At 37.7% G+C, this 13,365-nt stretch overlaps 1 protein-coding gene across 2 annotated transcripts in view; it reads right to left on the bottom strand.

Moving 5' to 3' along the window:
* The window catches only part of Hsdl2 (hydroxysteroid dehydrogenase like 2), a 60,347-nt gene that overhangs the window by 24,488 nt on the left and 22,494 nt on the right, over positions 1-13,365 (bottom strand). For both annotated transcript variants that reach the window (XM_005329704.4, XM_040286163.2), the window contains exons 7-8: positions 2,414-2,608; positions 3-77 (exon numbers count right to left, since the gene is read on the bottom strand). In XM_005329704.4, coding sequence (XP_005329761.1) covers positions 3-77; positions 2,414-2,608 — 270 coding nt within the window. The remainder of the gene's footprint in view (positions 1-2; positions 78-2,413; positions 2,609-13,365) is intronic.

The raw sequence follows: 13,365 nt of genomic DNA, 5'->3' as shown, positions 1-13,365 counted from the left end.
ACCAGGTGATTCCATCTGCTTGATAACTGCAACCTCTGGGTGTTCATCTAAGAAGAAATCTGGTAATAAAGGCTGGCCTGAAAAATTGACCCCAGAATAATCATGTTAATATAACTACAAGACATTAGGATTTTCACACCTGTTTAATAAACATTATCATTTTATTTTAAAATCATTCTGGAGAAACAGTAAAGGCTTCTGGGAGAATTATCAAATTACTTATTTTCATTAATGTTCCCATAACCTAGATATCTTCTTTCATGACTCAATTCATTTTCAAGATCTAGTTTTAAAAAACACCTTTATGTGAAGTCTCTACCCTCTTCATCCTTACAACTCCTTCTGTCCACAACTCAGCTCACCTGGCCCCTGAGAGCAGGGAGGCCCTCATTAAGGAGGGCTTGCTTCCCACATCAATGCACTTGGGTCTTTTCTCTCTTCCTTCTCTTCTCACTCTAACATCATGTAAACTAAGACCCCTTCTTCTCCTAGGCCTTATTTTCAGTTAACAGTTGTGCTTACAAATAAATTAATTATCTTAACATCACACTGATACCTTTCATGGCACATGCATGGAGGAGATTCAAAGGTCACAAAACCTTCAAAATTGTAGGAAAATTAGATGTTAATTCTCTCTCTCTCTCTCTCCCCTAACCCCTCTCTCTCTCTGTTTTTCTCCCTCCCTTCTCTGTCTTTGAAAATTAAACAAACTTCTGGAAAGCAAGAATTAATTAACATTTGTTATATCTTAATATCAGAATAACTGGTCATAGTAATAAGTTCTCAGTACTTGATAAGATTTTTAATTTAAACCTAACTTAAAAGTTTGTATAAAATTACATTGGGTCTTTAAAACCTGATGTGATCATCATGCTGTACCAAGACCCAGAAGACAGGAGTCTGGTTCAGGTTCTGCCACCTATTAGCCATCAGCCCTTAGAGGCTTCATCTCCCTCAGCCTGTTTTTTACATGGACTATTTTAACTACTAAATATTGTGAGTGTACTATATGCCGGGTACTATGCCAAACATATTACATACATTATTGCACATAATTCTACAAAAAGCCTGTATGGAAGGTATCATTTGCTTCATTTTCCCAAAAAAGAAACTGGGGCACAAAGAAAGTGGGTAATATGCTCAAAGCTACACAGTAGCAAGAAGGAGAGTCAAATTTGAGCTCAAGTTGTCTTTCCCCAAATTCCACATTCTTAATCATTACACAATATTACTTCTCTCGCAGGATTGCTATGAAAGTTAATTAGATAATGTATGTGAAAGTGAACTAAAGAGACAGGTAGGGATGACACAAATCTAAAAATGTGGTTTCTGTCAGCTACAAGCTCAGTTTAATGATTTATATGCTTTAATACAAATAAATATAACCCCCATTTATGGCTTGCATTCATTCATTCATTCATTCATTCATTCATTCATTCATTTATGCATGTGTGTGAGACAGTGTCTCATTATATTGTCCAGGAGGGTCCCCAAGTGCTAGGCTCAAATGATTCTCCAGCCTCAGCTTCCCAAGCAGCTGAGACTACAGTCATGTGCCATTGCACCTGGCTTAGAATACACTTATTATATAAAGTAAAAATCCATTATCATCATCTTCTGCAATTTAAGAGAAAGTTCTTTTTTAATAAGGGAGCCTTCTGCAAACTTCTCAAATCAGACTGCTGTACCTAAGACAGTATGATTTCATCAATGCACCTTCACAATCCATCATTAAGGTATTAGATACTGCACTTAAAAAAATAAACACTTGTGTTGGATGCAGTGACACACCACGTAATCCCTGTGGCTCAGGAGGCTGAGGCAAGAGGATCTCGAGTTTAAAGCCAGCCTCAGCAAAAGTGAAGCACTAAGCAAATCAGTGAGACCTTGTCTCTAAAATAAAATACAAAATAGGGATAGAGATGTGGCTTAGTGGTTGAGTCCCCTGAGTTCAATGCTGGGTAACCCTCTCCCAAAAATAAACATTCAGAATGAGTCCACAGTCTTTTAAGTTTGTAAAAAAAACAAAAAACAAACAACAACAAAACAAAACAAAACAAAACTACTGTACCATCTGATACATGTCCTTGAATAAAATCCTTACTCTGATTTTAACACTGACTTTAAAAACTAATTTTCATTTCTGGTTTCAAAATCTGAAAATGGCCAGTAGCTGATTAAACCCTTCTGCGTCACTTCAAAAGCCCTCAACTCACTTCTATTTGTCCTTTCTCTCTTTTTTCAAATATTGTTAGTATGGATTTTCCACTTCATTGGAAGGACAGCTTTTAAAAGAACATATTCATTTTATGATCACACACACACACACACACACACACACACACACACAGGATGTAGTCATTGCAGAAAATATGGAAAAACACATCACTATGTTAAAAACTACAAGTATTACCTGGTTTAACTGCATAGATGTCAAAATTTTTTATTCCTTCCTCTTTTAAGATATTTTCATCAATAACAAAATTTCCAGTAAAACTTTTTGGCTTTTTGAAAATGGAATATGCAGCATCTGCGATGATATCAACTTTTCTACATTGGCTTTCAACACCAGATCCTCCCAGCATATCCATGGCAGCTGTGTGTATGGCTGTAGAAAAAATAGACACATGTACATGTACATAACTCCAAATCAAACAAAATGACTGTGGAAGTAACAAGCAAGCACCATCCTTCAAAATTACCAAGACTAATCTCTTTATTCCTTAGATGATAAAAACAAGGTCCAAAAAGGTAAATGTTCTAGAGAAAGAACAGGGTAGAAAACACATATTCTTTACCCTATACAATGCTTCCCTACAAGGACTCCCTTACGAGAATCACAGATAAAGAGATTTCTGATTTAGGATGTTCAAAAATTTATCTGGCGCCAGGCACAATGTTTTTACAATGGCACATGCCTGTAATCCCAGAGGCTCAGGAAACTGAGGCAGGAAGATCGTGAGTTCAAAGCCAGCCTCAACAATTTAGCAAGGCCCTAAGCAATTCAGTGAGATTTCTGTCTTTAAATAAATATAAAAAAGGGCTAGGGATGTGGCTCAGTGGTTAAATGCCCCTGGGTTCAATCCTCAATACAAAAAAAAATTGTCTACTTTTAATAAAGGCTCAGGATGTGGCTCAGTGGTTAAGCACCCCTGGGTTCAATACTTGGTACCAAAAAAATAAGATGATGATGATGATGATGATAACCCAGAAACTGAAACATTTAAATAGAAGACCAACTTAAACAGGAATATGGGAAATAGATGAATTTAAAATAAGCCAGCTAGGGGCTGAGATTGTGGCTCAGTGGTAGTGCGCTCGCCTGGCATGCGTGTGGCCCGGGTTCGATCCTCAGCACCACATACAAAGAAAGATGTTGTGTCCGCCAAGAACTAAAAAATAAATATTAAAAAATTCTCTCTCTCTCTCTCTCTCTCTCTCTCTCTCTCTCTCTCTCTCTCTCTTCCTTAAAAAAAAATATATATAATCTGCAATTTTTGATTTTCACCATTTGGGTTTTTTTTTTTTCTAATTGAACCCATGGCATTTTACCACTGAGCTACACCCCTAATCCTTTTTATTTTTTATTTTGAGACAGGGTCTCACTAGTTTGCAGAGGTTAGCCTGGAATTTGCAGTCTTTCTGCCTCAGCCTCCTGAATAGCTGTGCAGATACTTGACCAAAGTCCATATTTCTTATATGAAGTAATGTGTGACTCTATGATGAATGGTACATTGTTAATTATATACTGCCGAAAATTTTAACATCTCAAATTTGCTTATGTATATTTTAGTTTACACAAAACAATGAAAATCAATTTGTTTTCATGTACTTTCTTTTTTTTTCTTTTTGGTACCAGGGATTGAACCCAGGGGCGCTTAACCACTTAGTCATATCCCCAGCCTTTTATATTTTTTATTTGAGACAGGATCTCACTAAGTTGCTTAGGGCCTTGCTAAGTTGCTGAGGCTGGCTTTGAACTTTCCATTATCCTTCATCCACCTCCTGAGTTGTTGGGATGACATATGCCCCTTTGCCCAGCTTGATTCTACGCACTTTAGGCTTGAGTTTCTAACAAAACTTCTCTCCATTCCATCATTAAAACAACATATAAAATTATTACACACTTGGGGCTGGGGCTGTAGCTCAGTGGTAGAGTACTTGCCTCACACGTGTGAGGCGCTGGGTTTGATCTTCAGTACCACATAAAAAATAAGCAAAGTTATTGTGGCCATCTACAACCCAAAAAAAATTTGGAAAAAAATTATTACACAGGCTGGGGATGTGGATCAAGCAGTAGCACGCTTGCCTGGCATGCGTGCGGCCCAGGTTCGATCCTCAGCACCACATACAAAGATGTTGTGTCCACTGAAAACTAAAAAATAAATATTAAAATTCTCTCTCTCTCTCTCTTTCTTTAAAAAAATTATTGCACACTAGAATAACTTTTATATACTTTGGTCTGTAAGATAAAATGTTTGTAGCTTATAAGAGCCACTGGCTCTTTTTCATTCATTCAAAAAATAGTTATTGAGTACTTACTTCGAGTCGGATATTACTTAGGGAAAAAGGAGTGGACAAGAGACATAAACCACTACTTTCACAGAGCTTATGTCTGCACTTCAAAAGAATGCTCAAGTAACTTAGGGGATTTCATAAAAGCATTGAGTTAGAAGATAGCTTTCTTTTTTTTTAAGAGAGAGTGAGAGAGGAGAGAGAGAGAGAGAGAGAGAGAGAGAGAGAGAGAGAGAGAGAGAATTTTTAATATTTATTTTTTAGTTCTCGGTGGACACAACATCTTTGTTGGTATGTGGTGCTGAGGATCGAACCCGGGCCGCACGCATGCCAGGCGAGCGCTCTATTGCTTGAGCCACATCCCAGCCCAGAATATAGCTTTCTACCTTATAACTAAAGTTCATTCACTAGGAGTTAATTTGTTTTTCTTTCTTTCTTTTTTTTTTTACTTAATCAATAGGTTTCATCCTTAAAGTGACGTCGTATTAATTTAAAAAAAAAAAAAAAACAGCAGCTAACATTCATCAAATATGCCTTGTGCCAGGAATGCTGCTACACACTTTTACATACATTATCTAAATTCTTAGAACCCAAGTGTTAGATACTGTTATTTCCATTTTAAGGATAGAAGCACTAAGACACAGAGGGTTGTGACTTATCCAAGGTCACAGGAGTTAGAATTCAAGTACCTGGCAGCTTGACCTATCTACCCCAAGCATTAACCAAGTTCTTAGAATTCAGTTATTGTCCCATTCCTATAAACTGCACAATTTTTCTCAAAATATTTCAAGAGGGCAAATCTGGAGACCATTATACATATTTGTATACTCCCAATTTCAACGTAGACTATATGAATGGCATGAGAATTTTTTAAAATTCTAAATTAGAAGACTAATATGTATGTCAATTTGGAGGTATAGTTCAGGAGTAGAGTGCGTGCATTGCATGTGCAAGGCCCTGAGTTTGATCCCAAGCACTACCAAAAAAAAAAAAAAAGAATATATCAAGTACAAATATGTACATACTGTGTGTACATGTACACATGTACAGAACATAAGAACAAGGAATAGTTCTCCAAAACAACCTATGGTTAGGTTTAACAATCTTTCTAGAAAAAATACAAAGAAGGCACCAATAGAGGCAAACTGTGGAGCTATGGAGCTATTTTTTCTTTTCTTTTTTTTTTTTTGGTCATGCTGGGAATCAAACCCAGGGCTTTACACATGCCAGACAAATCTCTCCCTATGAGCCACATTCTCAGAGGGAGAGAAGGCCCAAGTCTTCTCAGAATCTCAAGATTTTGCAATAACAATAGGCTAACTCAACAGAAAATAAAAATTGATAACCAAAACAGCCTATAGGATCAATCAAATAAAACTCACTGATGACCTCTGGGAAAGAAAATGAATGAGTTTGTTATGAATACAGATAAGACTTGGATTACAAGTAACTTCAAAACTTGAGTCTTGGGCTGGGGCTGTGGCTCAGTGGTAGAGCACCTGTCTAGCACGGGAGAGGCCCTGGGTTCGATCCTCAGCACCACATAAAAATAAATAAACAAAATAAAGGTGTTGTGTACAGCTAAAAAAATAAATTAATTAAAAAAAACTTGAGTCTTATTAAGGAATAATTGGAAAGATATTGAATAGTTTCTGATTGAATCTCCTATTGACAGCTTACACAAAACAGTAACAAAAGTTTTAAAACCAATCAAAGATTTCTTTTTATATAAACATTGGAGTGCATATCAAGCTTAAAATATCAGCACTACCTTCAACTCCTTCTCTGGTGAAAGAGCTTGCCTCAATTCTCAACACCTGCCAGCCCTCACTGCCCCTCACTTGTACCTGTGCTCGCTGACCCAATGATGTCACTGATTATAAAGAACAAAATTTACTTTATGCACAGCTAAGGATACAAAAGAGCTGTCAATTGAACTATGGTACATCATTAACTACAAGGTGAATATTGGTACCAGAGATGTAAAACATTTTGATATCACAAATGTAAAAGTGTAAAATGGGTATCTCAGATTCAACAAAATATAATACAAAAGCTGTTGAACTCAGTCAGCGAATAGGTCCCTGGAAAAACAGGGGGATTTGCTTTGATTTCCAGCACCAAAGTGGAGGAGGAGGCAGCTGCCACGCTGTCTCCTCACCCTCCCTGGTTAACTGAGTTCTCACATCTGTTTGTAATGTGATCCAGGTATCAGAGGCCTGCATAGAAGTGATACGTCTTCTTTGTTGTCTTTATCAGATCAGCAGTTGTCCTTCCCAAACTCCTTATCCCAGCCAGCTCACATAAAATCCAACACAAAGTGGACTTTCCTGTTTCCACCACATATGTTCAGACCAGTTAGATGGAGGAGGTACACAACATTTTGAGTAGCAGCCAGCTTCCCTTGTCCCCTCACCCTCCACAACAGAAACTATGAAATAGGCCTTATAAAAAGAAAAAAATTATAATCCTAGAGGTGATTCAAGATAGTCTATCTTGACACTATAATCATACATGCATACTCTCTCAGACTCAATATAAACTATATGAATCACATGAAAATTCTTTGAAATTCTAAATTAGAAGTCTAATTAAGAGTGTATTTGCTGAAGCTGGGCATGGTGGTATATGCATATAATCTCAAGCTGTTTGGGAGGTAGAGGCAGGAGGATCACAAGTTTGAGACCAGCCTGGGGAACTTAGTGAGGCCCTGTCTCAAAACAAAATTTTAAAAAGGGTTGGGGATTATAGCTCATGGTAGAGTACTACCTCATATGCATAAGGTCCTGGGTTTAATTCCCATAACTAAATATATATATGTGTCAGAAGTGTAGAGTGATTGCCTAAGTATGTGTATGCCCCTGGGTTCCATCTCTAGCACTACAAAAGCAAATAAAGTCAAAATACATGTCATGCACATATGTGTATGTATGTAAGTGAATGATCTTCAAGGCATGAAACCATTAGAGGCCTGCTCTCTGATTCTTCTCTGGATGTGATGATTTTAGCAGAATGAAAGTGCTAAAGCCAGGAAGAGCAATGTCACCAGTACCAAGTCAAGAGGTCAAGCAGGAGAGCAGGGCGCTGCTCTGATGAAAAATAATATATGTTATATGGTATCCATTTCACTAAGTGCAATAAATCTCCTTTTCCTTAAATGGCAATCATACTGTGAGATTACTTCTAGCTGACATAGTCAGTTCCAGCTGACACAGTCTTCTACACAGACCAGGATGAGGAAATGTGTTTTTATTTTGTTTTTTTGTTTTTTAAAATTAAACAGCCCAGAGCCTGGATCCCTTCTCAAATCCATTTCACTGCCTTACTCATAAATAATGTAACATTCTAGGTATCTTTCCTGCCTCCTCTCTCTATCCTATAAACCATCCAATAGCCCGATGAGGGATTAAATGTCTTAAACCCCATCAAACAACCATATCACCTTATTGCTATTTTTCTAAACTACTAATTATTACTACCCTGTTTAAAAAAAAAAAAAAAGTTATTTTTTTCCAGCACTGGGGATTGAACCCAGGGACATTTTACCACTAAAGTTACGATTCTCAGACCACCACCCCCTACTTTTTCTTAATTTTGATACAGTCTCACTAAATTGCCTTGGCCAGCCTTGAATTTGTGATCCTCCTGCCTCAGCCTCTCAAATAGCTATAATGACAAGTATAATGTGCCACCACTCCTGCCTATGGAGCTTGAATTTTAACCTATATTCAGTGAAGAACCACTTGAAGAATTTTTAAAACAGTAGAGCATTAACAAGAAGAGGGAAAATAGGAACATGAAGTGATATAGCTGTTGAAGATGTTTAAATCCCACATCTGACTATTGATTGACTTGTGAGATTACAGAGACAGGAATTAAAGATAGTTAGAATATTACACTACTCATTAGTAAGGCAATGAGAAGGGACTTTAGAGCTCCTAGGCTGGGGATGTAGCTTAGTGGTAGAATGCTTACCTACCACGTATGAGGCCCTGTTCAACTCCCAGCACTGGGGGGAAAAAATCAACAGCTAAAGCTGGCAAACAAAACCTGAGGCTTAGCTCATCCATCTCCCTCCACACCCTCATCTCCACCCAACATTCCAGTGAACCTGAACTACTTGAGTTGCTCAAGTTTAATGGGAAATAACAGCCAACGCCCTATCATACACCCCATCACACTCCTAGGAGTTCCACCATGCGCAATAGGATTTTCCCATGCTCCAGCCTTTGCATATGTAATTGGCTATGCCAAGGGATGTATTGCCCAGTTTTCCTCGCTAGCCTCACATCCCCTTGAAATCTTATTTCTACTGTATGCCTCCTTTTTAAAATCTCCATTCTTTACCCTTTAACCTGAGTTAGAAGGAACTTTTGCTATGTTTAAAAAGTACCCTGTATATAATTCATCCTTCCACGTGTCACAAGGAATATGATTATAAATTTAATTTACCATGTCATCAAGTCTCAGACCATATGATACCACTGGCACCAAGATGTCTAGTAAACCAAAAACAAGCACCTTAAAGTTATAGCAAAGAGCTGATTTCTCTTGCAGGTCCTGATGATCCCTTCTGTATGTAGTACCACACAATATTCTCCTTCATAAAAAATTGTCTACTTTTAAAAAAAAAATTTGTAGTTGTAGATGGATAGAATGCTTTTTGTTTGTTTGTTTATTTTTATGTGGTGCTGAGGATCAAACTCAGTGCTTCATTCATGCTAGGCAGGCGCTCTACCACTGAGCTACAGCCCCAGCCCAAGTTTTGTCTACTTTGACACTAAGCAGGAGGCAATCATACTGTATATTTGTTCATTCTTTCACTTGTTCATCCATCAAACTTTGTTTCGAGGGCAGGTACCAGGGATTGAACTTAGGGCCACTTGACCACAGAACCACATCCCTAGCCCTATTTCGTATTTTATTTAGAGACAGGGTTTCACAGAGTTGCTTAGCATCTCGCTTTTTGCTAAGGCTGGTTTTAAACTGGCAATCCTCCTGCCTCAGCCTCCTGAGCTGTTGGGATTACAAATGTGAGCCACTACACCCAGCTTCATCAAACTTTTATTGAAGGTCTATAACAACTAGAAAAAAATGAACAAAGCAGACACTGTCCCTGTTGTCAAGAAGTTTTTATTCTAGCTAGGAATGCACTGAACAATCCCAATTATAAATTAATAATTAATTATAAATTAATAATTACAAATGTTTTAAGTAAAGGAAATGCACAGACTACCAAATCCAATGAATCTCCACCTTATAAGAACTATTAGCAACATTTGACACAGTCATTCCCCTTCCTCCTTGAAACATTTAAGTGGCTTTCAAGGCATCATACTTTGGATTTCTTCCTACCTAATAGCCTGTGCAAGTCTTCCTCTTTTTCTAATCCTTTTAATGATGCATTGGCCAATGGTCCTTTCTCCTTATACATCATCAAGTGTTATGGCTTTATACACAATTGATAAGCTAATAACCTCCAGATTCATATGCTCAGTTGTCTACTGACCAGTTCTACCTGATGCTCAAACACAATGCCTCAAACTGAATTCCTAACCTTTCTCTCCTAATCTATAGCTCTCCCCCTCTCAGTTCATGGTATGCCCACTGCTCTAGTTTGCTCAAGGCAAAAATCTTGGCATCATCTTTGATTCTTTGTCTCTCGTACCCACATACAATCCGTCAGCAGAGCCTGCTGGTTCTATCTTGTGACTATTCTCCACTACCTTTACTGTCACTGCAGTAGTGTCCAGTTTCTCTCTTGCCCCACCTCCCCAAAAATCTAGGCTCAACAGAACAGCTGGAGAGATCTCTTTAGGCATTTAAGATAAGTCAGATCATTCCTCTGCTCAAAACCCAGCAACTGCTTATTTCACTCTTGAGTAAAAGGCTGAACTTTGACAAGGACCTATGGTATCTGACCTCTACTTCCCTTAGATATCATCTCATCATTTCCCACTACTGTCCCCTCACTCCAGAAACACTGGCCTTCTCCCTGCTCTCTTGACCCCATCAGCCATGCTTGTCCATAGGACCTTTTCACTGATTACTTCCCTCTGCCTTGGATACTTTCCCTTCAGATAACTATTCCCAAGGCTCACTCTGTCACCTCCAAGTCTATGTTCAAATGCCACATTCTCAAAAAGGCCAAACCTTTCTACCTTGTTTTTCTGTTTTAATTGAAACCTTCTCTCCCAAATATATGAGATTCCCAATCCCTCTTTCTTTGTTCTATTTCTTCACAGCATTATCATCTATTTGATTGTCTGTCTCTCCCAGTTAGACTGTTAAGTTCCTTGAGGGCAGAGATTCTTACCTGTTTTGTTCTCTGATGTTCCTTAAGCAAACACAACAGAGCTTGGCAAAATTAACAGGTATCTAATAATGTTTGTTGTATCAATAAGATCTAAAATTCTTAGTTATAGGCTTTTTCTCACTTTGTTAACTCAGGATTCCCAAAACCTACAGGTTAGAGAGTGCAGGCAAGCAGGAAGAACAAGCACAAACAATGGTAACAAACTCTTACATCTCCCACCCTAAATAGTAAACTCTGTGAGGGTGACAGACCCCCAGTTCATCTCAGTATCCAATGCCTGCATGTAACAGATGAAATATCTATTGAATGCATCATCAATGAATACTGCTGAGAACTATTTAAGTCTCAATGAATGTTTGGAAAACAAATGAATGGAAAGTGACAACATAAAAGAGGTACAAAGATAACTTTATTAGAACTTTGTTACTTCAGAGTCCTCCCTTCTAACTACCTAACTCCATCAATTTTGGTAACAATGACATCTGGGCTGGGGGAAGGAAGCTGAGAAAGTATAAGAGATGTTGAAAGGCTGAGGCAGCAGCTCAGGAGGAACATTTTGCAAGTTCAAAGCCAACCTTAGCAACTTAGCGAGGCCCTAAGCAACTCAGTAAGACCCTGTCTCTAATGAAAAAGGGCTAGGGATGTGACTTGGTGGTTGAGTGTCCTTGAGTTAAATCCCTGGTACCAAAAAAAAAAAAGGTAAGACTAAAAAGGTAGTTGTTTATAATTTTGAAATCCAAACACATTTCTATGTCCCAGCACCAAACAGAGCTGTGGCTGCCCCAAAATAGACTGTCAGAATGCTTCTCTGTCCCTAATTCTAGGCTCATATGAGCCCTTTAGAATACAATGACTTTCCCAACTCCTAGGTTTTGAAGAGAGTTTACTGCTTTTGGTTAAAGACCAATATTAAAGTTTTCTCTTATACTCTCCTATACCAAGAATTCTTGGGCTGGGGATGTGGCTCAAGCGGTAGCACGCTCGCCTGGCATGCGTGTGACCCGGGTTCGATCCTCAGCACCACATACAAAGATGTTGTGTCCGCCGAAAACTAAAAAATAAATATTAAAAATTCTCTCTCTTTTTTTAAAAAAAGAATTCTTATTTATTACCTATATTTCTTATTTCCAGTTATTCTATCATAATCCACTTATATTTAGCCATACATACTGCAGTGTTATTTGTTTATCATTATTTCCTCTTTTCTTTTCTGAATTCTATCCTGAAAAAGTCTTTGTTCTGACAGCTTGCTGTTTAAGAGACTTTTCTAGATTTTTCTCAAGTGTGATAGCAGACTCACATATCTTCCCTTCCTTCAATAAATATTATCTTGGCTGAGTTCCTTCTTGTCAGTAATGTACAGATGTTATTTCACAGCCTTCTTGTTTCTGGTGTTGAAGATGAAAAGAGACTACAGACCTCTTTTTTTTTTGTTGGTAAGAAACATGCTTGACAGATTTTCTTCCTATTCATGAAATTCTGAGATTCCTTAGATGTTTTTTCCCACTCCCTATAAATTCAGACTCATATCTGATAAACCTTTCAATCCATATATGTATGTCTTTCTTTAGCCTCAGGGAATTTCTTTCCATTATTAGTTCAATTATTGTTTCTACTTCTATTTGTTCTTTTTCCAGCCTTCCTTCTGGGACTCCTGATATTTGCATGTTCCCCTGGATGTGTTTTCTAAGTTTCTTCTTTTTACTCATAGTGCATTTGCTCTTTTATTTCTTGCACTTGAACTTCCAAGCTATTTATTCAGGTATTACAATAAAAATATAGTCCTTCAATTCAACTATTATACATATATTTTTAATTCACAACAATCTATTATTACTTCCAGAAAGCACTTTTTTCTGCTATAATTCAATCTCTTAATGTAGTTGTAGTTTTTAATCAAGGTATTTTCTGTTTCATTAGCAGTTTTATTCTACTGAAAGCTGCTATTCTAGATTTTTTTTTCTTTCTGTGCCTGGATATGGGTCCCCTTACCTTCACTGAATTTTTTTAAAATTATTTTTTAGTTGTAGATGGACACAATATCTTTATTTTAAAAAATATTTTTCCTTTAGTTGTAGTTGGACACAATACCTTTTATTTTATGTATTTTTATGTGGTGCTAAGGATAAAACCTAGTGCCTTGGACATGCTAGGTGAGTGTCCTACTGCTGAGCCACAGCTCCAGCCCCACACACTATCTTTACATCATTTATCTATTTTTATGTGGTGCTGAGGATCAAATCCAGTGCTTCACATATGAGAGGTGCTTGCTCAACCCCTGAGCTACAAATCCCAGCCCTCTATCCAGGAATTTTGAGCACAGATGTTCCTCAACTTATCATGGGGTTATGCCCTCATAAACCCCTCATAAATTGAGAACATCTTAAGTCAAAAATGCATTTAAGAGCTAGGTAGGACTGGGGTTGTGGCTTAGCAGTAGAGTACTCGCCTAGCACATGCAAGGCCCTGGGTTCGATCCTGAGCACCACATAAAAAATAAATAAATAAAATAAAGATGATATTGTGTCCAACTA

This window comes from Ictidomys tridecemlineatus, chromosome 4, assembly GCF_052094955.1.
Source record: "Ictidomys tridecemlineatus isolate mIctTri1 chromosome 4, mIctTri1.hap1, whole genome shotgun sequence".
Taxonomy (NCBI): Eukaryota; Metazoa; Chordata; class Mammalia; order Rodentia; family Sciuridae; genus Ictidomys; species Ictidomys tridecemlineatus.
Note: the sequence above shows the minus strand (reverse complement) of the source record. Positions and strands in the feature narration are given on the sequence as shown.